At 43.3% G+C, this 25,862-nt stretch overlaps 1 protein-coding gene across 1 annotated transcript in view; it reads right to left on the reverse strand.

The window, feature by feature from the left end:
• Window positions 1–1,689: 1,689 nt before the first annotated feature.
• VAT1L (vesicle amine transport 1 like) overlaps window positions 1,690–25,862 on the reverse strand; it is a 187,548-nt gene continuing 163,375 nt past the window's right edge. The window contains exons 8-9 of the mRNA XM_003418096.4: window positions 2,757–2,840; window positions 1,690–2,259 (exon numbers count right to left, since the gene is read on the reverse strand). Coding sequence (XP_003418144.1) covers window positions 2,161–2,259; window positions 2,757–2,840 — 183 coding nt within the window. The 3' untranslated portion in view covers window positions 1,690–2,160. The remainder of the gene's footprint in view (window positions 2,260–2,756; window positions 2,841–25,862) is intronic.

Here is a 25,862-nt window from a genome sequence, read left to right on the forward strand (position 1 = left end):
ATATTTTCTTTTTGCCCATTCTTCATGGTATAAATTCATCTTATCAGTCAAACTCTAGTTTTCTCTTTTCTTTCTGTATTTTGAGGACAGAGAAGGGCTTTCTTTAATGATAATTTGTGATTACTATATTAACCTTGCTCATTAAAAAAAGAATTTTTTTTTTTTTTTTAATTAAAAACACAGACGGGAAGAAATAACTTTTCATCTATCTCCTCTGGAAATAAGAAAGGCATTTGGATTCTGAATGTCTAGAGTTCCTACGTCCCCAGGAAGGAGGACTCTGATACCACCAGGGGCTGGCTCTTCATCCCTCCAATCCTAGAAAATGCCATTTCTGCTCAGCCTACCAGGAATGTCACTTGGGTAGGGGTTTTTCTTAGGTTCCCCTCAGACTCCATTTTCAACATGGTAATGGGAGAAGCAGGACCAATAATACAGTGTATAACACAGGTGTCAGAGGATTGACATCTCCACATTATCTCTCCAAATGGCACAGAGCTGGAATACTGGTAAGTCCTGGGGTAGTAGGAGAAGACGATATTGGTGCCCTGTTTTGACATACTCTCATCCCACGGCTCGTTAGTTTATGTGTACATTCACCATGAGGAGAAGCTCCCTTAGATGAATATCTGGCAAAAGTAAGTCATCACGGCAAGCTCAGGATAGGGAAGAGGGTTAGGAGGTGACATTTGTGACAAAAGAACTTTGAAATGTGTTCACTTGGGAGAAGAGTTGGGTCTACCCTAAGGCTTGCAGGTTGGGGAAATCAGGCAATGCAGGAACCCTCTGATGTTCTGCAAAACGCAAAGCGAGTTGAGGTGCTAATCACCTGGGCTCTTGTGTCTCCAGGTTGGTTTGTAAATGATTTTAAACCTTTGAGCTGAACGCCCTGGGAGGATAGACTGGAGCCCCCTCATGGAGACATTGAGAATCTTCCTGGAGGTTAACCTTTTACCTCTCAAGCAAGCCCAGTCAAGTGGGGTAGGGATGGGGTTTCTCAAGGGTTTAGAAGCTGGAAAATTGATCAAAGGGGTGCAATCAAGTAGTTCGGTCCCTGATTTCCTAAGGGCAGGGGTCCTGCAAAGGGTCTGCCTCATGACTTTATATCAGAGGAAGGAACTATACATTTGGCAACAGCTGCTACACATGACCCTTTTTTATCACTAGAGTTTTGCTGCATGTTGGAACATGCTTTGGCAAGAGAAGATACTCATTTTTCCAAATATGATTTACAAAGGAGCTCTTCTTTGGGGGATCCACTTTAAATGTGGTTGCTTACTACTGGGAATTGAAAACAGCAAAACTGGTAATGCTGATGGAAACTTTGCAAACACAGTTAAGTCTCCATAATGACTTCTGAATTAGTTCCGTTTGCGGTTTTCTTACAATTAAAATATGTATGGAGTAGGGGGGTGGTGCTCACAAGATGTGGTCTCAGAGGAGCAATCTCTGTGGCTGGTCCTCAAACTCATGCTGTTGACCCATCTTCTATCCTGAAAAAACTCAGACCTGCCTCCCTGTGTTTACTGATAAAAACCAGTGAAAGGATCAAACACTAGAGGGTTAGAGGAGATTGGCACAAACCTTTCAATAGTGAAACAATGGAATGAATATAAGGAAGTTGCCTCTTCAAAGAGGAGAGGTTCTAAATTAACGGGCCCATGAAAACATCTCTTGGCCTACCCTTTTTCTGCCGGCCACATTGGCAAGTGCTGTAGTCAAACGTATGGGCAACTAGCAGCAAAAACGTCATTGGCCAGAAGAATTCCAGGACCTGGACAGTACTTTGTAATAACAACACTTTTCAATGCAGACTTGTCTTTGCCCATGTCTGGTCTCTTAGGCATTGGGCCTATGGGCTTGTTTTAATTTGCAAGGCTGTTCTAGAACTGTTGAGAAGGATCCAAGGATGGATGGTTTTGATATAGGGGAGAGGGAGAGTGTCATCCACAGACGGGGAGGGACATAATACTGCATGGAATGGGATTGGCACTTAAATTCAAAAAACAACAGTGATTGGCAGCTTTTTAGCTCAGCTGACTGCAGACAAACACGACACACACTGGACTACAGCATTTGTTCACTGGGTCACAGAAGAGCTTTCTCAGCCTGGTCTTCGTCTTCCAAACCATCCTCATGTTCTCCTGCCTGGGTCCTGGGTTACTGGATAAAGGGCATCCGCTCCTTGTTCTCACTGTCGCCCTCATGGTCCTCCTCTTCCTCCCCCGCCTCGCTGGTCTCTGTGCTGTCGTTGGCCATCTGTAATTCAACAGAGGACATTATAAACGAGTCCTGAAATCCCGCCTCTACTTTTTCCAAGCTTCTGATGTCTTCTTGAGGAAGCCCCATCACAGGGCTTCTTTGAGGGCTAGGAGCTAAGGATGCTTGCTTCCCCTGGAGGGCAGTGTGTGTGTGTGTACTGTCTTATTTCAGGCTCCCCAAGCAGATTTTGGGATGAGGATTTGAGTACAAGTACCTGGAATCTGGGAGAGAATCCCAGGCCTATTGTTTCTGTGCTTTCCCGTCTTTGCACTCAGATTGCTCTTCAGACGCTCTCAGGAAGCATTTTCCTTTCCTTCTTAGCACTCATTTCAGTATGTGATTAATCCCTCATTTGTATAATCATTTGATTAATGCTCTTCCCCCATGAAACCACAAGCTGCCTGTATTTTCTCCTGCCTCACCTGTGCCTGCAACTGATAGACTCTTGATGAATCTCGTGTTGAACTGAATAGATTCCTCCCCTTTTCACTCACCAATGGAGTCGGGGTCTTTTCTACATCCAGAATTAACTTGCCGATGTTCCCTCGGTCATGGATTCGCTGCATGGCCTCCTTCACCTGAGAGATGAGAGAAAAGGAAGCTCTGGTTAGGTGAGATGTTGCCCAGAGAAAGCATCCGGCAAAAGCCAAACCATAAGCTTCCCACCAGGGGGCGCTGTGGTTCAAGCTTAATAGGTAAGCGGGCAAAGGTGTCCAACACTGGGATGCAAATAAATTCCGGTGGTTGTGTACGCACACTCTGATCTTGAGCCAGTGACTGTCTCCTGTCTCAAAAATGAGGGTGACTGCAGGTTTGAAAAGAGCTCCTGAAACAAGGTAGACGAAAAAAAAAAAGGTTTTTAAAAAGGGTCCTTTAGAATTCTAAGAGTTACGTGCTTCAGGGTGTCAGGACACATCACCCAGAGGAAATTTTGACCAATAAAAGTTTTTTTTTGAGAGTCAGTGAATGCCTTGCTTACTTAATATATTTTAATACTACCATATTTTATGCAAATAACGTGTGCCTTCTATGTTTGTTTGCCAATCACGCCCTCCCCCACCGGCGGCATTTTTGGAAGCTGCTTTGCCAATTTTTTTTACATGTTGCTGTAAAAAAAAAAAAAAAAGTTAGCATAGTGTACTTACAAAAATACCTTTGCAGGGGGAGGACGAGGTTGTCAAGCAAATGTAGAAGGTGCGTGTTATTTGTGTAAAAATATGGTATAAAATGCTGATAAATATTTTTTGCTACATTGACCAATTACCCAATGTTGAGTTACATTTAAGAAAATCCCCACGATTCCTGGCTATTAGATAGAAACTTCATCTCCAACTAAGTGGTGTTTTGCCCAGAAGTAGTATTCTCCCCAGAAAAGAGGACCTACTGTCCCTTTCAAATGTTGGGGGCTTGACAGACCAATGGATGTCTCCTGGGACACTCTGAAAAAGCAAGGGCGTGATAATCTGATTTCTATGTTGAGTATTTCATTCTGTTGCTGTGTGGAGAATGAACTCTAGGGGGCACTGTGAGGATTAAATGGGAGAAGGAAAAGTCAACAGGGAACTCAGCGCTTGGTATGGGTTACATCCTTCATTTTGTGATGAAATGATGAAAAGAAGGGTTGGGGGCTGCAGAAGATCTAGCCTAAATATATTTTCTCAAGTTTCAGAATTTTAAACGTTTCTGTTCATTCGGTCCACAAATATTCATGAAATGTTGCTTATAGGCCAGATGCCATGATTTAAAAAAACAAAAAAATAGAGTAAAACACAGCACTTGCCTTTGAGGAACTCAATCTGCATCTGTGGAGCAGTGTTTGCTTATCTGAGAACAAAAGCCTTGTACTCATTTGCAAACAAACTTGACAGAGCCATCAAAATGTTCGGATTCTAATTACATGTCTGGGACTTTAACCTAAGGATATAATTCAAATTATGGGGAAAAAACTTACCAAACAGAAGATAATCACAGCATTGTTTTTAATGGCAAAAAATTGAAGCAACCTATATGTCACAGTGTAAGGGAATGGTTAAGTAAAGGATGGCTCTTACCATTTATCTACTGAATAGAAATGTTGTGTAGTGCTGAAAGTGCTAATCATAAAGAATGTATCGCAGGATTAAAGGTTTTTGTAATACTGTTAAGTGAAAAAAATGAGATATACTTTTAAATTTACATCTCCATAAAAACTCAAGTTAAAATAACTTGAAAGGGATTATGGATAGATAATAAACATTATGTAGAGCGAAAAGGTGTTTTTTTTTTTTAAATAATTTTTATTGAGCTTTAACGTTTACAAATCAAGTCAGTCTGTCACATATAAGCTTATATACACCTTACTCCATACTCCCATTTACTCTCCCCCTAATGAGTCAGCCCTTCCAGCCTCTCCTTTCATGACAATTTTGCCAGTTTCTAACTCTCTCTACCCTCCTATCTCCCCTCCAGACAGGAGATGCCAACACAGTCTCAAGTGTCTACCTGATACAAGTAGCTCACTCTTGATCAGCTTCTCTCTCCTACCCATTGTCCAGTCCCTTCCATGTCTGATGAGTTGTCTTCGGGAATGGTTCCTGTCCTGGGCCAACAGAAGGTTTGGGGACCATGACCACCGGGATTCCTCTAGTCTCAGTTAGACCATTAAGTTTGGTCTTTTTGTGAGAATTTGGGGTCTGCATCCCACTGATCTCCTGCTCCCTCAGGGGTTCTCTGTTGTGCTCCCTGTCAGGGCAGTCATCGGTTGTGGCCGGGCACCAACTACTTCTTCTGGTCTCAGGATGATGTAGGTCTCTGGTTCATGTGGCCCTTGCTGTCTCTTGGGCTCGTAGTTATCGTGTGGCCTTGGTGTTCTTCATTCTCCTTTGATGCAGGTGGGTTGAGACCAATTGATGCGTCTTAGATGGCTGCTTATTAGCATTTAAGACCCCAGACGCCACACTTCAAAGTGGGATGCAGAATGTTTTCATAATAGAATTATTTTCCAATTGACTTAGAAGTCCCCTTAAGCCATAGTCCCCAAACCCCCACCCTTGCTCTGCTGACCTTCGAAGCATTCAGTTTATCCCGGAAACTTCTTTGCTTTTGGTCCAGTCCAGTTGAGCTGACCTTCCGTGTATTGAGTATTGTCCTTCCCTTCACCTAAAGAAGTTCTTATCTACTAACTAATCAGTAAATAACCCTCTCTCCCCACCCCATAACCACAAAAGTATGTGTTCTTCTCAGTTTATACTGCTTCTCAAGATCTTATAATAGTGGTCTTATACAATATTTGTCCTTTTGCCTCTGACTAATTTCGCTCAGCATAATGCCTTCCAGGTTCCTCCATGTTATGAAATGTTTCACAGATTCGTCACTGTTCTTTATCGATGCATAGTACTCCATTGTGTGAATATACCACAATTTATTTAACCATTCATCCGTTGATGGACACTTTGGTTGCTTCCAGCTTTTTGCTATTGTAAACAGAGCTGCAATAAACATGGGTGTGCATATATCTGTTCGTGTGAAGGCTCTTATTTCTCTAGCGTATATTCCGAGGAGTGGGATTTCTGGGTTGTATGGTAGAAAAAGGTGCTTTTTAACCCTACCTTCCAAACATTGTTTTTGGTAACATGTTATCAAGTCCGTATTTAATATAAACTAAACACAGCTTTTTTTTTAAACACATCTTTAAAAGCTGTCTTTGAATAACCTGGCATTGGTTGAAATCAGTCTTGTTTTACAGACTGAGAGTGTCATATGATTGTTAAATTTCTCAACTCTAATATATAAATCCAGTAGATTTCTTCTATTTGTGGTGAACACTGCTTTTCAAAGTTCTTTTACATTTGCTTATAACATCAGCTATTACTGACTAAGAATCTTTATATACTGTGGCAGACAGCTTCTCAAATGGCTCCCAGTGATCCCTGCCACCTGGTACTCATGGCCTTGTGTAATCCCCTTGCCTTGAGTAAGGGCTGCACCTAGTGACTGGATTCTAATGAACGGAGTATGGGAAAAGTGATGGAATGTCACTTCTCAGATTAGGTTATAAAAGACTGACTTCTGTCTAGCAGTCTCTTCCTCTTTGAGTCTTCTCACTTTTTTGCTGTGATGAAGCCAGCTACCATGTTGTGAGCCCCTGTGGAGAGGCCCACGTGGCAAGGAACTGACGGCAGACTCTGGCCAACAGGCAATGAGGAACCGAGACGTTTGTCCAAAAGCCTGTGAGAAACTGGGACAGCCACCATTGAGAGAGCTCAGAAGCAGCTCTTTTCCCCCTTGAGCCTTCAGATAAGACTGCAGCCCTGGCTGACACCTTGATTGGCGCCTTATGAGACACCCTGAACCAAAGGACCTAGCTAAGCCATGCCCAATTCCTGATCCCACAGAAACTATGTGGTAATAAATGTTATTGTTTTAAGCCACTAAGGTTAGGGTAATTTGTTTTGCAGCAATAGGTAACTAATACATACAAATTCTTATAAATACTTACAACCTTGTAAGAAACATATTATACCCATTTTACAGATATGTTCCCTGATGCTCAAAGATATAAACCATGTATCCAAAGACTACACGGCTATTGGTGACAGAATTGTGGTTCAAACTCAGGTCTGTCAGACTTTAAAACTGCAGCTTTCCTGATGCCGCCCAGTCTGTGTTTCTTTGGATTCTGAAAGGCAGAGGAAGGTAGTAGTAATGTCTCACATAATAGCAGTCCTGGCTTCCCAGAATTCAGTTCTTTATTACCTTGGCAAGTCATTAAGCACCTGGAAACTCTTTGGAGATTATGAACAATTTTCAAGCTGCTTCTCCAATAAGACAGAGCCCAGGGAAATGAAAAAGCTGTTTTCTCACCAGTGAAAGCTTATTGTGAAGTTAGGAAAAAAAGCCACCTGCAGGGCTGGCTCTAATCTGCATGTTTTCTTGGGCATTTCTTTCTGAAATGAACTAACTCCTTGAAGTTGCTTATGTGGGGGAAGGGAGTTAAGACACTGGAGAAAGGGTTATGTATATTTCCAGGAGACCATTTAAGTCGTCTTCTGTTTGCGTTTATATCATCTTCTCAGGCTGCTCTGGGAAATGCTTAAAAGCCCTTCTGATGACAACTTCGAAGGAAAGAAACTACCAGTCTTTGATCAACTCTTTATCGGGTATTATGTCAGGCATCTTATGTATGTTAAAAAACAAAACTAATTGCCTTAGGCTGATTCCTACTCATGGTGACCTCATGTGTATCAGAGTAGAACTGCTTCATAGGGTTTTCATTGGCTGGTTTTCAGAAGTAGATTGCCAGGCCTTTCTTCCAGGATGCCTCTGGGTGGACTTGAACCTTCAAGTTTTCAGTTAGCAGCCAAGCACATTAACTGTTTACACCACCCAGGAACTCCTCATATATATTATCCTACTTAATCCACATACTTGCAGTTTCACAGATGAGAAACATAAAGATAAAAAAATCCCAGGAGTCTGCCTCTGGTCACCATCTGAGAGGTGGTAGGAACCAGTGGGAATTGAGAAAGCAGCTGCCACTTTTCAGGAATCTGGACAAATACCAAGACAGGACTTTGTCTCTACCCAAAATTGCTGCCAAAGAACACCACAGCAGGGTAAACTCTGCAAAAAGAGACTTTGCTTCCAACTTTCTGTGATGGAAACAGTACCTAGAAGATGGTGGTGATGGGCTCCTGAACGCTCAATAGCACTCACAGAGACAAGACTGGCCTCCTTGTGCTAATCAGATTTTTCTAAAGCACTCTTCTGCTTAAAATCTTTTCCCCATTCTATTCAAGAGAAAAGTCTTGACCTGCATTGTCCAATACACTAGCCACAAGCCACAAGTGACAGACAACTCAGTGCTTGAAATGTAGCTTGTCCAAACTGAGATGCATTGTAAGAATAAAATAACCAGTTGCCATCCAGTCAGTTCTACTCTACAGGGTTTTTATGGCTGTGACCTTTCAGAAGCTGATTGCCAGGCCTTTGTTCTGAGGCACCTCTGGGTGGGTTCAAACGGCCAGCCCTTGGGTAGCAGTCGAGTGCAAACTGTTTACATTACCCAGGGACTCTTAAGTGTAAAATATACACCAGATATTAAAGATTTAATACCAAAAAAAAGTAAATATCTCATTAATAATTTTTTATATTGACTAAATGTTAAATGATTCCATTTTGGGATGACTAGTTTAAATAAAACATATTATTAAAGTTAATTTCACCTGTTTCATTTTATTTCTTTGAATGTTGTTAGGTACCATCGGGTTAGTTCTGACTCATAGTGACCCTACGTACAACAGAATGAAACACTGCCCAGTTTTGTGCCATCCTCACAATTATTATTATGCTTGAGCTCATTGTTACAGCTACTGAGTCAATCCATCTGCTTGAGGGTTTTCCTCTTTTTCACTGACCTTCTACTTTACCAAGCATGATATCCTTCTTCAGGGACTGGTCCCTCCTGATAACATGTCCAAAGTATGTGAGATCAAGTCTTGCCATCCTCACTTTTAATGAACATTCTGGCTGTACTTCCTCCGTAACAGATTTGTTCATTCTTCTGGCAGTCCCTGGTATATTCAATATTCTTTGCCGACACCATAAATCAAAGGTATGAATTCTTCTTCCATCTTCCTTATTCATTGTCCAGCTTTCACATGCATATGAAGCAATTGAGAACACCATGGCTTGGGTGAGGCACACCTTAGGCCCTAAAGTGAGTTTCTTTGAATGTGGCTGCTAGAAAATTTAAGATGTTGCATGTGGTTCAGATTATAATTCTGCTGGATAGCATTACAGTAGATTTCTCAGGAGCTGACATCTGATGCCCTTTCCAGCTTTACTGCTTCCCCTCATTCTCACCACTCTATCTGGAGCTCACTCTGTCTCTGGGCCCCGTCTTGGAGTGTCCTGGTTCCTGCAGCTAACTCGGATTTGTCTTGCTGCTCTCGACTTGGATGTGAACTCTTCCAAGAAGCTGCTCTGTACCCTCTACTCCAGCCCTCCCAGTCTGGCCCAAGTGCTTCTCCCTTTGGCACCTAGGGCTGGCCAGTCATGTAACCCTTACTACCAGGCTTGCAACTTACTCATCAGCCTCTACTCCAGGTTGCAAGTCTCTAGGCCAGCACTGTCCAACAGAAATATAATGGAAGCCACAAATGTAAATAAAATTTTTATAATAGTCACAATAAGCAAGGTAAAAAGAAATTGGTGAAATTAATTTTCACAATAGATTTTATTTAACCAACCATATCTAAAATATCACTTTAATATATATTCAATATAATAAAGTATTACTAAGATATTTTACATTCTTTTTTTTTACTGTACTGTTTTCAAACCATCACTCACCTGTCCTTTTGTCTTACTGTGGTGGCTTACATGTTACTATGATGTTGTAAACTATGCCACCAGTATTTCAAATGCCAGCAGGGTCAATCATAGTGGTCAGGTTTCAGCAAAGCTTTCAGACTAAGAGACTAGGAAAAAAGGCCTGGTGATCTACTTCCAAAATTAGCCAATGAAAACCCTATGGATCACAGCAGAACGTTGTCTGATACACTGCTGAAAGATGCGCCCCCTAGGTTGGAAGGCCCTACACAATGGCCACAACAATGGACTGAAACATGCCAAGGATGATGATGGCGCAGGGACAGTCGATGTTTTGTTATGTTGTACATAGGGTTGCCATGCGTTAGAGTTGACTGTAACAACAACAAGAAGTCTTTCAAATTCGGTATTTTTACATTCGTACATTTCAATTCAGTGTAGCCACACTGCAAGTGCTCAGTAGCTGCACGCAGCTGATGGCTACCATATTGAAGAGTACAGTTATAGATGGAGGGGGTGATGGCCTCTACCTCAAAGTCCCCAGTGCAAAGTAGTGACTGGCACATGATAGCCATACAGAATGAATGAATGTATAAATGAATGAATGAACAGGTAGATAGGTAGAAAAAGTGAGATGTCAGGTGGCCAGGTTGCACCCATGTTTCTGTTCCTCCTTTCCCATGTCCTAGAGCCCCTAGCCTGGGCAGCAGTCTCTTGATGGACTGCTCAGTGCTGCTCGGGTGGCCCAGGGGAGTCTGTTCATAATCAAGGCCATGGTCCCCCACACCCAGTCTGAAACACCAGCTGTGCCGCTGGCCAGATATGGTCTCAGTAGCTGGATTTTCCAGGCTAAGCATTCTGGGCATACTCAGGCAATCTCCACAGAAGCTGGCTTCTCATCCAGACAGTGGAAGGAAATTTGAATCCTGTCATTCAAACATCTTAAGATGCCAAGATTCTGAGCCAAGAGGCCTGTCTGGGCCTTTTCTGACACTTCTTGTCCCTGGGAGGCTGCCTCGAGGCCATTCCAAGTGGATGGTGGCAGAATGCCGTGGAAACATCACTGGGCTTGACTTTAAGAGAGTCGAGACCCAGCCCAGGTTATGCTTTGAGCAGGTAAGCCATTCTAGCAAGTTACTTGATCTCTCTGCACCTCAAATTCCATATATGTTCAATGATGATACCTACACTATACTATCCATCCATTTACTCATTCAACTCTGCTAAAGTCCTGTGCTATGTGCAGGTATACAGGGATGGTTGAAATGGATATGCTCACTCTGTCCCAAGGAAATCACACAAAAAAAATTAAAAATGTGCTGTGAAGGGAGTGAACATTGTTCCACGGTGGAAAATAAGTGGGGTGTTACATGCTTAAAGGGGATCACTGGGAAAGGTGGTGTGGTAGACAGAATAATGACCTCCCAAAAGATGTCCATGACCCAGTCTCCAGAACCTGTAAATGTTACCTAACCTGGTAAAAGGGGCCTCGTAAATATGGTTAAGTTAAGGAGTTTGAGAGGAGAAGACTGTCCAGGTGGGCCCAATGTAATCACCCTTGTGATTCCATTGTTTATAAAAGGGAGGCAGAAGATGAGAGTCAGAGAAGGGGATGTGAGGATGGAAGCAGAGGTTGGAGTGATGTGGCCACAAGCCAAGGAATTTGGGCAGCCTCTAGTGTTGGAAAAATTAATCGTCCCCATTTCAAAGACAGGGAAACTGAGGCTGAGAGAGCTTGAGCACTCCTCCAGAATCTTACCTCCTAAACAATGGCAGAGCCAGGCTGTGAATCCAGGTGGTCTGCCCCCAGATCCTGCCGTGCATGTAACCACCAGGCTCTCTAGCTCACCTCCCTGCCCAAATCTCACAGTCCTCCTGGCCCATATTGGCACCACTCAGAAGAAAGGGGCAACAGAGCATGACAAATCTGGGAAAGAATAAACATTCGTCTTCCCCAAAGCCCTGATTTCACAGAAGGACAGACTGAGTTTGTTGCAGACTTGGGTAAGAAACCAGGTCTCCTGTGTCTGGGCTATCACTCTTTTTGATTTGTCACTCTGCCTCCCTAGGGTGTCTTAGCTCCTTCCCAAACCACTTAAGTTCTTAAATACTTCTGTGGGTTCCAGACAATACACAATGAGCCACATTCATGGGAAGGCTTGGGAAGGCCCAAGAAAAGTCTCCTGGTTTTGGTGGAAGTTCTCTCTTCTCTGAATTTTCCAGCTGCTGCTTTCTTCTGTTAGGGAAGTCCCTGGGTGGTGCAAATGGTTAATACGCTCGGCTGCTAACCAAGAGGTTGGAGGTTATAGTCCAGCCAGAGGTGCCTCAGAAGAAAGGCCTGAGGATCTGCTTCTGAAATATCAGCCACTGAAAACCCTGTGGAGCATAGTTCTATTCTGACACACATGGGGGCGCCATGAGTCAGAATCAACCCACAGGCAACTGGTTTGGTTTTTTGGTTACTTGTACTAGGAAGGCCCTTGTATAGACTTTTAGTTTTGTTCTTAAGGTCTTCATATGTTGCTAAGACTTTCTTTTTAATTGTGATGGGGCTTGTCCCTGATTGCTTCAAACTATTGCTATGCAGGGAAAAATCACCCAGGACAGAACTTGACTTCCCAGTGATTCCACCACCTCCTGTACTCACCAACCCGCACCTGGCTCCCGTCGAGGACACTAGACTGCACCGGGAAACCATGGAGCACTGGAAAGCTTTGGGCCCTTCGTTGTTGAGCTGGGTGGCCTTGGTTTGAATCCAGACTCCCTACATTCACTGTGTGACCTCGGACAGTTTATCCAACCTCTCTGTGACTCTTCATTTCTGCAAAGTAGAGGTTAAGGTCTGTGCCCACCCACAAAATTGCCATGAAGCTTCAGAGAAGTGATGCTGTTAATTTGGCACAATGAGTAGCATGGAAGAAAACAGACACTAAATGTCAATTTTCTGTCTCCTTCGGACCATACACCTTTTCATTCTCCACTAGAAGCTTCTTTAAGGAGCCCTAGTGGTGCAGTGGTTAAGCGCTAGGCTGCTAACCAAAAGGTCAACAGTTGGAACGCATCAACCACTCAGCGGCAGAAAGATGTGGTAGTCTGCTTCTGTAAGGATTTACAGCCTTGGAAACCCTGTGGGGCAGTTCTGCTCTGTCTCATAGCATTGCTATGAGTTGGCATGGATTCAATAGCAACGGGTTTCATTTTTTTAGAAGCTTGTTGAGGAGGAAGGAAACCCTAGTAGTGTAGTGGTTAAGAGCTATGGCTGCTAACCAAAAGGTCAGCAGTTCATAAGCACCAGGTGCTCTTTGGAAACTCTGTGGGGCAGTTCTACTCTGCCCTATAGGGTCCCTATGCGTCAGAATTGACTCCATGGCAGTGGGTTTGGTTTTCGGTTTTTTAGGATGAAAACCTGAGGGACTAGTGCCCTCTACTGGATTTCTGAAAGATGTCCATGTCCTCCTCCCCTAAAAAAACAAAAACAGAAACCCAAACCAGCTGCCCCCCCTAGTCCAACTCAAAAGGGCCCTATAGGACAGAGTAGCACTGCTCCACGGGGTTTCCAAGGATGTAATCTTTGCAGACGCAGACCGTCACATCTTTCTTCCCTGGAGTGGCTGGTGAGTTTGCACTGCTGACCTTTCGGTAAGCAGCTGAGTGTTTAACTACTGTACCACCAGGGCTCCTTCCTCCTTCCCTAGTGCCCCAAAGAATATTTCTTTCTTTTATGGGGCACTCTCAAACCACAGTGTTCCATTTTATTCTAACAACAACCGACCAGGGGAGGGAGATGTTTTCCACATTCTAGAGGGAGGGAGCCAAGGCTCACAGGAGTAAGAATGTTGCCCAAGGCCACTTAATAAGAGGTGGAATTCCACTTCATTTTGTCTGACTCCAAAGAAGTCCAGAGGAACAGTTTCACTTTAAGACGTAGGCACCACCTCAGCAGGCTCCACTATGGCCTCCTGTGCCTGCAATCCTGCCTAAGGGCAAGGAGTCTGTGGGGCCAAAGGGAAAGCCCCCACAAAAGCCAAAAGCCTCCGCCTCCCCTCCACACCTCTAGACCTTGCTCTGGGTTCCCAGACTTCCAGAATGCTCTGCTCGAATTGCTCTAAGACTGAATGGGGGCCTTCTACTCAACATGTGAGCACCACTCTGTTGGTGGAGGTGGGACCCTTGGGTTAGAAGAAAGAGGGGCAACCATGGGCTGGGAGCCTCCATTTTTACTCCTGCCCGGGGCCCTGAAATTGCTAGGGTGGGCGTGGCTATGGGACACTGAGATTATGTAAGTATGACTACAGGACCCAACGACTGAACGTGGAGGGTGGAAGGAATGGTGGCATCACAAGGGTTGGTGTCACCCAGTATGGTAACTCATGGTGGCACCCTCCCATGCTAATTACAATATTGTAGCTAAAACATCAGAAAAGTTGACAAAATCAACGACTATAAAAACACCAGCAACAACAAAAACAACAGTGCGTGCTTGCAGCAGATACAAACAAAATCACATGATTTGAAGTGTCACTGTAATTGGGTAATAATGACAGCTCTGACTAGAACGCATTAGAATGTTCACAGGGTAAATTAGCATAAGGCTTTAGCCTTGCGGGTGTACTGATACAGGTAAGCTGAGCTTACAAAAAATGTTTTTGTTGTTATAAGTAACTACAGGGCCGTTTTTATAAAAAGTAATACATTTCTGCTGAAACACTACACAAAAGTTTTATAGACAGTCACTCCCTCTGACAGTGTCACCCAATGCAGTCCACCCCCCCGCCCCACTTCCCTAGTGATGCCGCTGGGAAGGAGCTGACGATGACTCACAGGTAACGGGAGGGCTATGATGCTGTTAAAAAACTAGAATGCAGGGGCCCAGTGAGTGATTTGTAATAATGCAGTGATAATGAATATAATAATAAAAATCAGTATTAGGAGCATGTTTCCATGGTTTTCTTTGAGCCTCATGTTAGAACAAGAAACCTTAGGCTCTGAGCTGTTGAATGTTTCACCTAAGGTCTCACAGCTGATAGATGTGGGAGTTGGGAGTAGGGTCAGAAGACATGGGTCAAGTTCAATGTGGGGACATTTGGGCCATGGCTGTAGGCGAGCCACTAAGTGATCGGGTCCACAAGAAGAAGAGTGTCATTGTTTCCTTCTCCCATCTCTATCCCCAAAATGTAGACTGGAGACTGGAACAGGCCCAAGAATCTGAGAGCCGAGAGTAGGGATCCAAGCAACAAGAAGGTGAATGGGTCATAGGGAAGAAGGCTAATGACTTTGGGTTCAGAAGGTCCTGATGATTTTGAGAGGTCACATTCAGTGAAATGGAGTGGGCAGAGCTATATTACCCTGGACTGAGGACAATATCCTGTCAGGACATCCTGAAACTCCTGGCTTCAACTTCATTTGCTTCAGTTTATAGATACACAACCTCAAAGGCCCTTACTCCTCAAGCCCCATCCTCTTTGGTAATTGTCCCAGCTGTTTCCCTGAAGGCTAGAGACAGACCACAGCACAGAGATTGCAGCATCCTAATTAAGACTCTCAAAATTATTTATTTAAAATTATTTCACTCTGGGTAGCTAGACTCATTAATGCAGAGCCCCTGATTTGTTTCTTTAGCCCCAGTGGACTTCAACCCATCGGAGCTGATCTGGTGCCTCTGGTTCATGCTGTCAACAAAGTCCACTGGCATTCTAGTCTTGGAGCAGGACCTGCAGGAAGAATTTTCCTACCCTTGGGAAATGGGCTTTCTGCCTTTTTAATTTTTTTTTTTTGTATTTTTTATTGTTATAAAGATATATATAACACAGCATTTTCCCACTCAATGTTCTTCATGTGTACAATTTAGTGATATAAATCACATTAATCATGTTGTGCTACCATCACCAACTATCACTGCCAAAATTTCCATCACCATAAACTCAATGCTTCCTGTGGGGAAAATTTAATTGTTCCACCCCATGGTCAGAATAATTTTTGTGTGCAATGGAACTAGGTGAGAGGGGTTTCTGGAAGCCTTAGTCAAGGCTGAGGAAGGCTGATGGGCTGCAATCCAGGTGTTCTGGTTGTTCTTGGGGGGTCTTTCCTCATCCATTTGCAGCCTTCTCTGTTCCCCTGTGGACTGTATCTGCTGGTTTCATTGCCCCATGGCTTCCAGTTGGCTTTGGCCAACGAGAGGTACAGGCCAAAGCAGTGGCAGGAGGAGGAAGGAGAGTCATGGTATTTTCTCCCTTACCCCTGGTTATCTCAGGTTTCTTCACAACTGTGTCCTTTCGCAGCTATGGCTCCTGTAAGACCCAAGCTCTCTCTCTGGGCTCTGGCAGTGCTTTTTCTTCTCTTTCCCTCTTTGGGACCAGGGCTGATAAAACCTTCCTATTGTTGCTAGTTTCTGAGTGTTTCAACATCTCTGTTGGTTCCCTCAGCCCTGAAACATCTTAGTAAGTACTTCCTTCATTAAAAGTTCCCTTCAAAACTTCATCTGAGCCTGCTGCTTATTTCCTGACAAGATGCTGACTGATACACTTGGCCACATTCTTTTTATTCCACAAATCTATTGAGCAGGTACTAAATGTTAAGCCCTAGGAGACAATGGTGAGCAAACACTGACAAGATCTCTGGCCCCCTTGGAGTTATGGGCTTGTGTGAGACTCAGGCTGAATCAGAGAAGAACTCAAATCAATGTAAGACTGCCACCTGATAATTGCTAAGATGGTGTTGTGAGAAATGTGGGTAGAGGATTTGGCCTGGTTGGGGAGATCAGGAAGTCCCTGGGTGGCACAAATGGTTTATGAGCTTGGCTGCTAACTGAAAGGCTGGATGTTCAAGTCCACGCAGAGGTGCCTTGGAAGAAAGGTCTGGTGGTATAATTCTGAAAAATCAGCCACTGAACACCCTATGGAGCACAGTTCTACTCTGACACGTGGGGTTGCCATGTGCCGGAGTCCACTTGATTGCAACTGTTTTTTTTTTTTGGGGGGGTAGGGGGTGAAGTGGGGAGATCAGGGAGGGCTTCCCTGAGGAAGTGACAATTGATGTGGGATTTAAAGGATGAGTAGAATTTCACTAAGACAGGAGAAAGGCCCATTTCAAGCAGAGTAAGTGGAATATGGGAGGAGAAATGGAAAAAGACCAAAGGGTATAGAGGTAAAAGGGCAAAAATGAATGTGGGGCAAGATACCGACAGTAGGCCATGGCCTTTGGTCCTACATTCCAAAGAGTTCCCAGGGATGCAGTTGTGCACACTGGATCGTGCAAATCCAGAATACCCTTCCATCTACAGTCACCTTCAGCCTGAGTGGCCAGTTTCGTCACCCTTGAGTAATGAGAGTAAACAATGCTCAGTCTTGGTTGGGGGTCTCATTTAATGCTTCATAATGTTCAATTTCATTTTGAAGGGTATGAAAGGCACCAAGTCATTAGGGTACAAATGACACCACTTAATAACCATAGCACTTGGCTTGTGCTATGAATAGTAATAAGCATAAAAAAAAAAGTAATAAGCATAGCCACCTAAAACAGGAAAAAAATAAAGATGGATTATTCCATGGATCACTGTGCCTATTAGATGATAAATTAAAAGCTTTGAAAGAGAAGAAATTTGTAATACTATAATTAAGAATCAGGTCTACCAAAGTCATCCGGGAATATTACTCATTAACGATGTTCACCTTTGGGAGGGACTGATGATTGTTCAAAACCCAAAGTGAGTGTTAAAAATAACACATTCATTTCAAGTAGGCTTGGAATCTGGAATTTCAGTGTTCTGCCAAGTAACCGCAGGTGTCTAAAGAGAGGGGAGCACCAAGGTTTTGATCTAGATGTAAGAGTGATTAAAAAAACAAATTGTCAGGGGTGATAAACTGAGCCAGTGGGAAGGTAGAGAAGAGAGTGAAACAGCTGACTCCATTTTGGACCAGTCACCATAGGGGTAGTTGCAAAAATGTGGGGATAGACTAGGGTGAGGCCATAGAGGTGGCTAGAATGCAAAATTTAAGGGGGCACTCTCAGGGTCATGCAAATGCAGGATTGGCACCTGAGGGTGAGCACCTCCTTAAAACTTCCACTATAGCCACCTCTCTTGCTTCGTCCTATTCCTGGCCCTGCAAAAATGGCTGCTATTTGTGAAGGAAGGGAGTGCTCATGTAGCTGTTACAAGAAAAGTATCTGCTTGGTCACAGGGCAGCCAACAGGGATGCTCCAAAAGGATTTTTAAAAGCTGCCATTGGTAGGAGTACCAGCTCAGAACAGGTAAGGAACATTCTGAGAGTCAGGAAGAAGGGAAGGCAAAAAGCAGGACAGCATCGTCTGGATGGAGTAAATGGTCTAGAGTGCTTGGATGGCACTGACTCTCTTGATCAAATGCATAATTTATTTGAACCCCATGTGACCATGGTCACATAAGGGGTTCAAATAAATTAAACACTGAACCAAAAGCCATAGTGTTCTGCAGAAATTTCCCTAATCCACAATCAAGTCAAGGTTCACTTACTTTACTTGAAAGACTGAGACCAAATCACGGGCTCATAGAACACTTCCTCTCACCTGCATCTTTTTTTTTTTTTTTTAATTATACTTTAGATAAAGGTTTACAGAGCAAAATAGCTTCTCAGTAAACAATTAGTACACATATTGCTTTGTGACATTGGTTACCAATCCCACGACATGTCAACACTCTCCCTCTTCAACCTTGGGCTCCCTATTACCAGCTTTCCTGTTCCCTCCTGCCTTCTAGACCTTGTCCCTGGGCTGGTGTGTCCCTCAGGAGTGACTTCATTACTAAGCTAAAAGGGTGCCCAGGGTCCACACTTTCAGGGTTTCTCCAGTCTCTGTCAGGCCAGTAAGTCTGGTCTTTTTTTTTTTGTGAGTTAGATTTTTTTCCTACACTGTTTTGCAGCCCTGTCCAGGGCCCTCTATTGTGATCCCTGTCAGAGCATTCTGTGGTGGTAGCCGGGCACCATCTAGTTGTGCTGGACTCAGTCTGGTGGAGGCTGTGGTAGTTGTGATCCTTTGGACTAATCTTTCCCTTGTGTCTTTGGTTTTCTTCATTCTCCCTTGCTTCAGACAGGGTGAGACCAGTGGAGTATCTTATAGATGGCCGCTCACAAGCTTTTAAGATCCCAGATGCTACTCACCAAAGTAGGATGTAGAACATTTTCTTTAAAAACTATGTTTTGCCAGTTGAGGTACATGTTCCCTTGCCCCACATCTTACCATAACATCTTATACGGAATTATAGCTGACAAGGACTGCAAGACTCAGACCCTATTTAAAGAGTCTCTAGGGAAACCTAAAAACAGGGGAGGCAAAAAAACCACCACTAGTAAAGATTTTAGCCTCTGACACCTACTGCGACAGCAAATAGTAAAGTAGGGAATGGAAATAAAATAGTGGTCTTGTTTGTGTCTGAGATGTTTGCAAGCAAAGTGCTCCTGTAGAAAGCCGTTTCTCTGCCATTTTGACTAAAGAGGAGTTTTTATTGGATCTTCCCACTAGGATGGGAGGAGCTAGAGGCTCTGGATTTAGGGCCATAGTGATATGAGAGTCAGCGCCTACCCACAGTCTGTATGAGGAGGTAACCCAGGTAGTAAGAGTCTCAAGCAAAGAGCTAACTCTAAAATCCAGGTAAATCTAAGGGAGGAGGCAGAGGTGGATAACCCATGGCGTGGTGGAGGACATTGTTCATGTGTCATCATAGCAGCTGACATATGACGAGTGCTTACATGTGCTGTCCCTGGGATAAGCACTTTGTATGCATTACCTCATTGCATTACCTCAACCAGATGAGGTAAGTGGGCGTCTGTCAGCCTGTCAATCAGGGGTACATAAAGATAGTCTCCCTTTCTTCTTGAGTCCCTGATGCTCATGGAGGGGAGCTGAGATGCAGCTGAGGTTTAGCAAGGTCAAGGGGCTTGTCCAAGGTTAAACAATGGAATATGAAGAAGCCAGGTTTCAAACCCAGCTCTGTATGGGTCCAGGGCTTGAAGCACTGTTGTTAGGTATGGGACAGTAGGATGGTAGCAGGGAAAAGTGAAGGAGTGGGAGAGAAAAGGAAGGCTATAGGACACTGTGGGTACTGCCTCATAGGACCAGTGAAGTCTTCTTTCCTCTGTACTTTAATAAGCACCTTGCTTGTCTTTGGGTCGCAGCATTTATTCCATTCTCTCTCTCTCTCCCTCTTTTATTTCCTTTTTAAAAATATTTTATTGTGATTTTAGAGAAAATTTACATAGCCAATTAGGTTTTCATTTAACAACTTCTATATTATTCAGTGACATTGGTTACACTTTTCACAATGTGTCAACATTCTCATTATTTCCATTCTGGTTTTCCATTTCCAGTAATCTAGCTTCCTTGTCCTCCCTTACCTTCTCATGTTTGGTCCAGGGTAAATGTTGACCGTAAGGTCTCATTTAGATGGTTATTTAGAGGAGTACAGTACTCATGGGTGATACTATTTATGAGTCACTCTGTCTTTCGGCTGATAGGTGACCTCCAGGAGTGGTTTGAATTCCCAGTTTAAAGGGTATCCCAGGATGATAGACTCTGGGGTTCCTCTAGTCTCTACTGACCCAATAAGTCTGGCTTTTTTTAGAAATTTGAATTTTGTTCTACATTTTTTCCCCCATTTTATCCAGGACCATCTATTGTGTCCCTGGTTGGAATGAACAGTAGTGGTAGCCGCCAGGCACCAACTAGTCCTTCTGGTCTCAAGGTAGGTGAGGCCATAGTTTGTGGAGACTATTAGTCCTGTAGACTAGTTTCTTCTTTGAGTCTTCGGTTTCCTTCTTTCTTTTTTGCTCCAGATGCACAGAGACCAATAGTTGTATCTTAGATGGCCACTTGCATTCCATTCTTTCTTGAAGGGTTTCTCAGCGTTGGCATCACTGACATTTTGGGCTAGATAATTCTTTCTTATGGGGGGCTGTCCTGTGCACTGTAGGATGTTTAGCACCATTTCTGGCCTTTTTACCCACTAGATTCTGGTAACACTCTCCAGTTGTGACAACGAAAAATGTCTCCAGACATTGTCAAATGTCCTTTGGGGGCAAAATCATCCCCTTCATTGAGCACTTTGGTATTATTATAACATACTCCCTAACTCCATTCCCCCATTGGTCTGTGGGCTCCTCAACAACAGGAACTTGCCTCATCTTAGCATCCATATAACAAATTGGATGGGGACTTGCTTTCAGGAAGTTTGGTTCTCCTAAATCCTCAGGAGAAGGAAAAGTGTCTGGTACCTAGCGAGTGCTCAGTAACAGAAGTACACAATATGGTCTTTATCCTCAAAATGCCTACTGGTTAGATCAGTTTTTCTGCATGTATAGAGTGAGGACTGCCTGTATCAAAACGATGTGGCCTTGCGTTTACAAAGTATAATGCACTGGTCTCCAGTAATAACCAGTTGCTGTTTTTTTTCCACTTGTGGAGTCAATTCTGACTCATGGTGACTCCATATGTGGCAGAGTAGAACTGTGCTCCACAGGGTTTTCAATGGCTGATTTTTCGGAAGTAGATTGCCAAGCCTTTCTTCTTAGGTGCCTCTGGGTGGATTCAAACCTCCAACCCTTCGGTTAGCAGCTGCACACGTTAACTGTTTGCATCACCCAGGGACTCCACATTGGCCTTACTCCAGACCTGTTTGCTGAGACTCTGCGGAAGCATTCCACTCTAGGTGATTCCGGGGCTCTGCAGTTTTAGAAACCTTGAATTGAGATGGTGCTTCATTGAATAAATACTATGAGTCAGTTTCCGTGCTTGGCTGACTCATGCCCAGGAACAAGAAAGAAAAGGTCCTTATTCCTGCTTGGCTGACCAAGAGCCCTGACAGGGTGAATAGGTGTTCCACTTTTTAAGATCTGGCTAGAGCTTAGTTCAACATTTGACTCAGGCATGGGCTTAAATATTACTACGTGTTGGAAAGCAGCAGAGAGGCACGACTATAACTTTCCATTCCAGGGCAACTGGGAAGGAGTCAGACCTCAGCTTTAATTCTGCTCAAGCATCAAATAACTTGATTTTTGCTCAGTGCATTAAGAGACCTTTAGGATACTGTTTTGTGTTAATTAAACCCACTCACTGTCTCTGTGTGACTCCTCAGAGGACCCAGCAGCTGAGTTTCATCTACTTATGGTACACGGGGCTGATCACCATGGTGGTGGGGTCATACGATGTGTGTACATAAGTTAGAATCAGCAGGTTACTTGAGCAACCCGCAATCCATGGCATAACGAGCCAGATCTTATTGCGATGTGAGCAGAAAAATCAGCTGCAGAGCTGCATGCCTAGGGCTCTTTTCATTCTGAGGAAACAGTAGGATTTAATGTGAACCAATGACTAGTCAAGATGCACATCCTTGAATTAGGAAACCCAAATCAGTGCTTCGTCAAGCAAAAAAAACGAATCCAGAAATAAAATTGTATTTGGCTATAACCACAACCAAGTCAGTAATTATTTGCATATTGATAAGGGCTTGGAAATAATAACTTACAGAAATCACACCCAGTTTATCTGCTAAACTAATTAATAGTTTCTTTTCTAATTATACACACATGGTAATGTTTGGGTATTATCTGCTTTGTGTTTTTTTTTTTTTCTGTTTTCTTTTTAGATTTTTTTAAAATGCCCTTTTATTATAAAATAAGAACACAAGCCAAACCCACTGCTGTTGAGTCAATTCGTACTCATAGCGACCCCATACGGTTTCCAAGGCTGTAAATCTCTGTGGAAACAGACTGCCACATCTTTCTCCCACTGAGTGGCTGGTAGTTTCCAAGGACTGAAACTCAGGTTCAAAAAACATGAAACAAACATATAGTTTGTAACCACCAAGATCAAGAAGTAAAATCTTGGCAGCCACCCAGACCCCTTCTGTGTTCTGCACCACAGGACCAGTAATGCATTCTTTCCGTGATACTTTTGTGACCCGAATTCCTCACAACATGTTTTCTTCTTTTCAAAATGGACGATAGAGAGCTTGACATAATTAACGCCATAATGACACTCTAAGTAACCGGTAAGTTTTTTTTGCTTGGCATTTTGTACACTCTCACTTTCAATGTCCTTTTCATGACACCAGCTGCACTGGTCTCTTTCCAAAGGGATGCAGGGCCTTCTCGGCTTTTGCGGCCTTGATCTCCCTCCTCTTTTTGTTCTCTTGGGAGATGGCCTTCAGCCTACATGATGGCAGCTAGGAAGGCTGCCTGGCATTTTTGGTCTGCAACTTTCTTTCTTGGTCCTTATCTCAGTCAGAGTAAACTTGGAAGGCCAGTTCCACTAGCTGAGAGATTTTTACGTAAGTTTTTTTTTTGCCTGTTACAAACAAAGATTAGAGTCCAGATGTCCAGCATGCATATCTTTAGTTTAATAAAGACTTTCTTGTAGTTGTTTTGTAATGTACATTATCTGACCATCTGTGAGCTACATACTTGAAGATGCTATGTAATCCTTGCAAAATGATATATAAACTCTGATGTAGAAATTGCTTTTTGGGACTCCATAAAGACAGCTTGTGTTGCTGCCAGACTTCCTGTTGCTGTCACCTCCTAATAAACTTTCTCTTTCTTTCTGACTTGGAGTATTTCATTGGCTCAACTGCTCCAGGGCACGGACCCCAATTGGGTAACACTTTTATACCTATCTTGCTTATAAAAGCTTGTCTTTGGGTCACGGCACTTATTCCATTCTCTGTCAAAGAGAGATGCTGTTCCTTGTCCCAAACCTCAACCCCTTCCCTCCCCTCAATGTCACCACTCTCCTGACTTTTAGAGTGATCACTTCCCTGCATTTCTCTAGTTTTTCATTCAACTCTGCAACGGTAGCCACCATACCTTCGTCTGGGCCATTAAAAAAAAAAAGTTATGCCATTTAAATCCTTTAAATCTGTTAAGTTCTTCTTCCATTTTCCCTCTTATTCCTTCCAAGTTCTGCCAAAGAGCCTAGGTCGTCTGACCTGTGGAATTTCCCAGGGTCTGGATTTTGTGGACCGTGGACAGACATTGCAGTCCAACATGGCCCCTGTCCTCTGTAGTTCCTCCACGTTGGTAGGATGTTTGATCAGACTAAAGTGGCTTCTTTGGCAAGTCAGTAGGTGCTGTTGAGTCTCCAAGAGGCAGACAATGGCTGCTTGTCCCTCTTTATGAAACTAGCTCAATGCCTAGATCCATTAATTTATTGGGGATTGTAAAACGGTGGCACAGTGGTTAAGTGCTAATTAAAAGGTCAGTAATTCGAATCCACCAGCAGCTCCTTGGAAATTCTATGGGGCAGTGCTGCTCTGTCCTATAGGGTCGCTATGAGTTGGAATCGACTTGACGGCAATGAGTTTTTGGTTTTACAAAACAGTGATATTTCTAATTCTAGCCCTTTGTTTTCATTCATTAGATGTCCCAATCTTATGAGGAGACGCTTCCCTTTGTCCATTATTCGATTACCAGAGATAAACAGTTCATACAGGGAAAGTAGAATAAATAATTGGTTCTACAGAATAATTGATTCTTTCCTTATATTTACCGGTAGCAATGGCCATTTAAGAGAAGCAAAATTAAAGAAAAGATAAAGCTTTATGAGTAAGATAGTCACTAAATAAACAGTTAATATTTATTACGTAATATTTAAAAGTAAAAACTGAGAGCAAAATGGCCATTAAGAGGAGAATAGTTTAGGGAATTACAGGATATTCCTGTAAGGTCACTTATTTCTGGTTCCTGCTAACATGGAAAAGTCTTTATAAGTGATAAGAATAAGTGCATGTTCAGTATGATCACATTTATTTAAAATATATGTGCAGTGCAGTTTTACTTTTGTGTTTAGCCTTTCTAGCCATGGTCTTGTAACTCCCACACAGATGATTGGGTGGAGCTGTGCAAATAAAATAATCGTGGTCCGAAGGGATTGGTCAGTTTTGCCTTAAAAGAGCCAATTCCAGAGCAAAGAGGAGAGCCCACTACCATCAAAGAATGAGAGACCTGCAGCACAGCCCTGCAGGAGACAGCGCATTGGGCGTCCCCACCCACGGAGCAACAAAGCTCAGTGCCTTGGGGCAGAGATTGAGGGCTAGAGAGAAGTCTATGCCTGACCCACGAATTGGGATTTGCCAGTCTCCACAACCTCGTGAGCCATTTCCTTTGTATGGTTTGTGAATTCTGTGAGAATCTACAGCGAACTAGGGAACCCAAAGACAGGAGGGAGAGTACTGAAGCCAGAGGGAGTAGTTGATGTTAGAGACAATGGAGTGGTAGAGCAGCTTGGAAAAGTTAGACATTTGGGACATCTTTAACCTCTGCCTCATAGGAACCAGCTTTGTGCTGATCCTTATAAATTATTCATTTAATATGTTAATAAAAACAGTAGGTTGTATTAAACAGTTAGTGCACTTGACTGCTAACTGGAAGACTGGAGGTTCGATTCCACTCAGAGGTGCCCTGGAAGAAAGGCTTGGCTATCTACTTATGAAAAATCAACCGTTGAAAGCCCTATGGATCACATTTCTACTCTGACACACATGGGTTGCCATGAGTTGGAATCAACTGGTTTATCAACTGAACAATCTGAATGGTACAGTTATGGCAAGTTTTCTTTTTCTCTCTTACACTTTTTCTGTGATTCCAAAATGTCCACTATGAGCACGTGCTAATTTTATGATCAGGGAAATCTTTAAACTTGAAAGAACCAACCTTACTTTGAGGGCAACAGTAATGAAGCAAGGTTATAGAGCAAGGACTGAATGAAGCTTATGGGATAGAGTTATCTGAAGTCTTTAAGATGGAGGTGTGTAAAAAACTCCAAAATAAAACAAACCACCAGGCACACAGAAGCCATAGGCTACATGAAGGGTAGAACAAACATTGGCTTGTCATAATCAGTAGCCTCACATGCCAAGTCTCTTTTCTGGAATGCCCCACTAGTGACACAGAAACAATGTGTCTAATAGTTGAAACTTATATTCTCCCACTGCCTCCCCTCCCTTAGCTTAGAAAAAGGCAATACTTCTCTCCAGGCCCCCAGAATCTCAACTTGATTTTTAATTGCAGAAAACACGTCCCCTGCTGCAGTCAACCAGTCCTGGAGGTCTTTGCTTGAATCGCCTTGTGCCTATACTCTTCTGTCTCTGTCACTGCCTCATTCCAGCCCTCACCATCTCCCTCCAGGACTATTTTTCTAGCCACATATCCGATCTCCAAGGCTCCAGTTTTCCCAAACTCCAATCTGCTCCTGTTCTGCTGCCAGATTGATGATTACTGATGCTGTTGTTAGATGCTGTTGAGCTGATTCAATCAGCGACTCTATGT

This window comes from Loxodonta africana, chromosome 21, assembly GCF_030014295.1.
Source record: "Loxodonta africana isolate mLoxAfr1 chromosome 21, mLoxAfr1.hap2, whole genome shotgun sequence".
NCBI classification, from domain to species: Eukaryota; Metazoa; Chordata; class Mammalia; order Proboscidea; family Elephantidae; genus Loxodonta; species Loxodonta africana.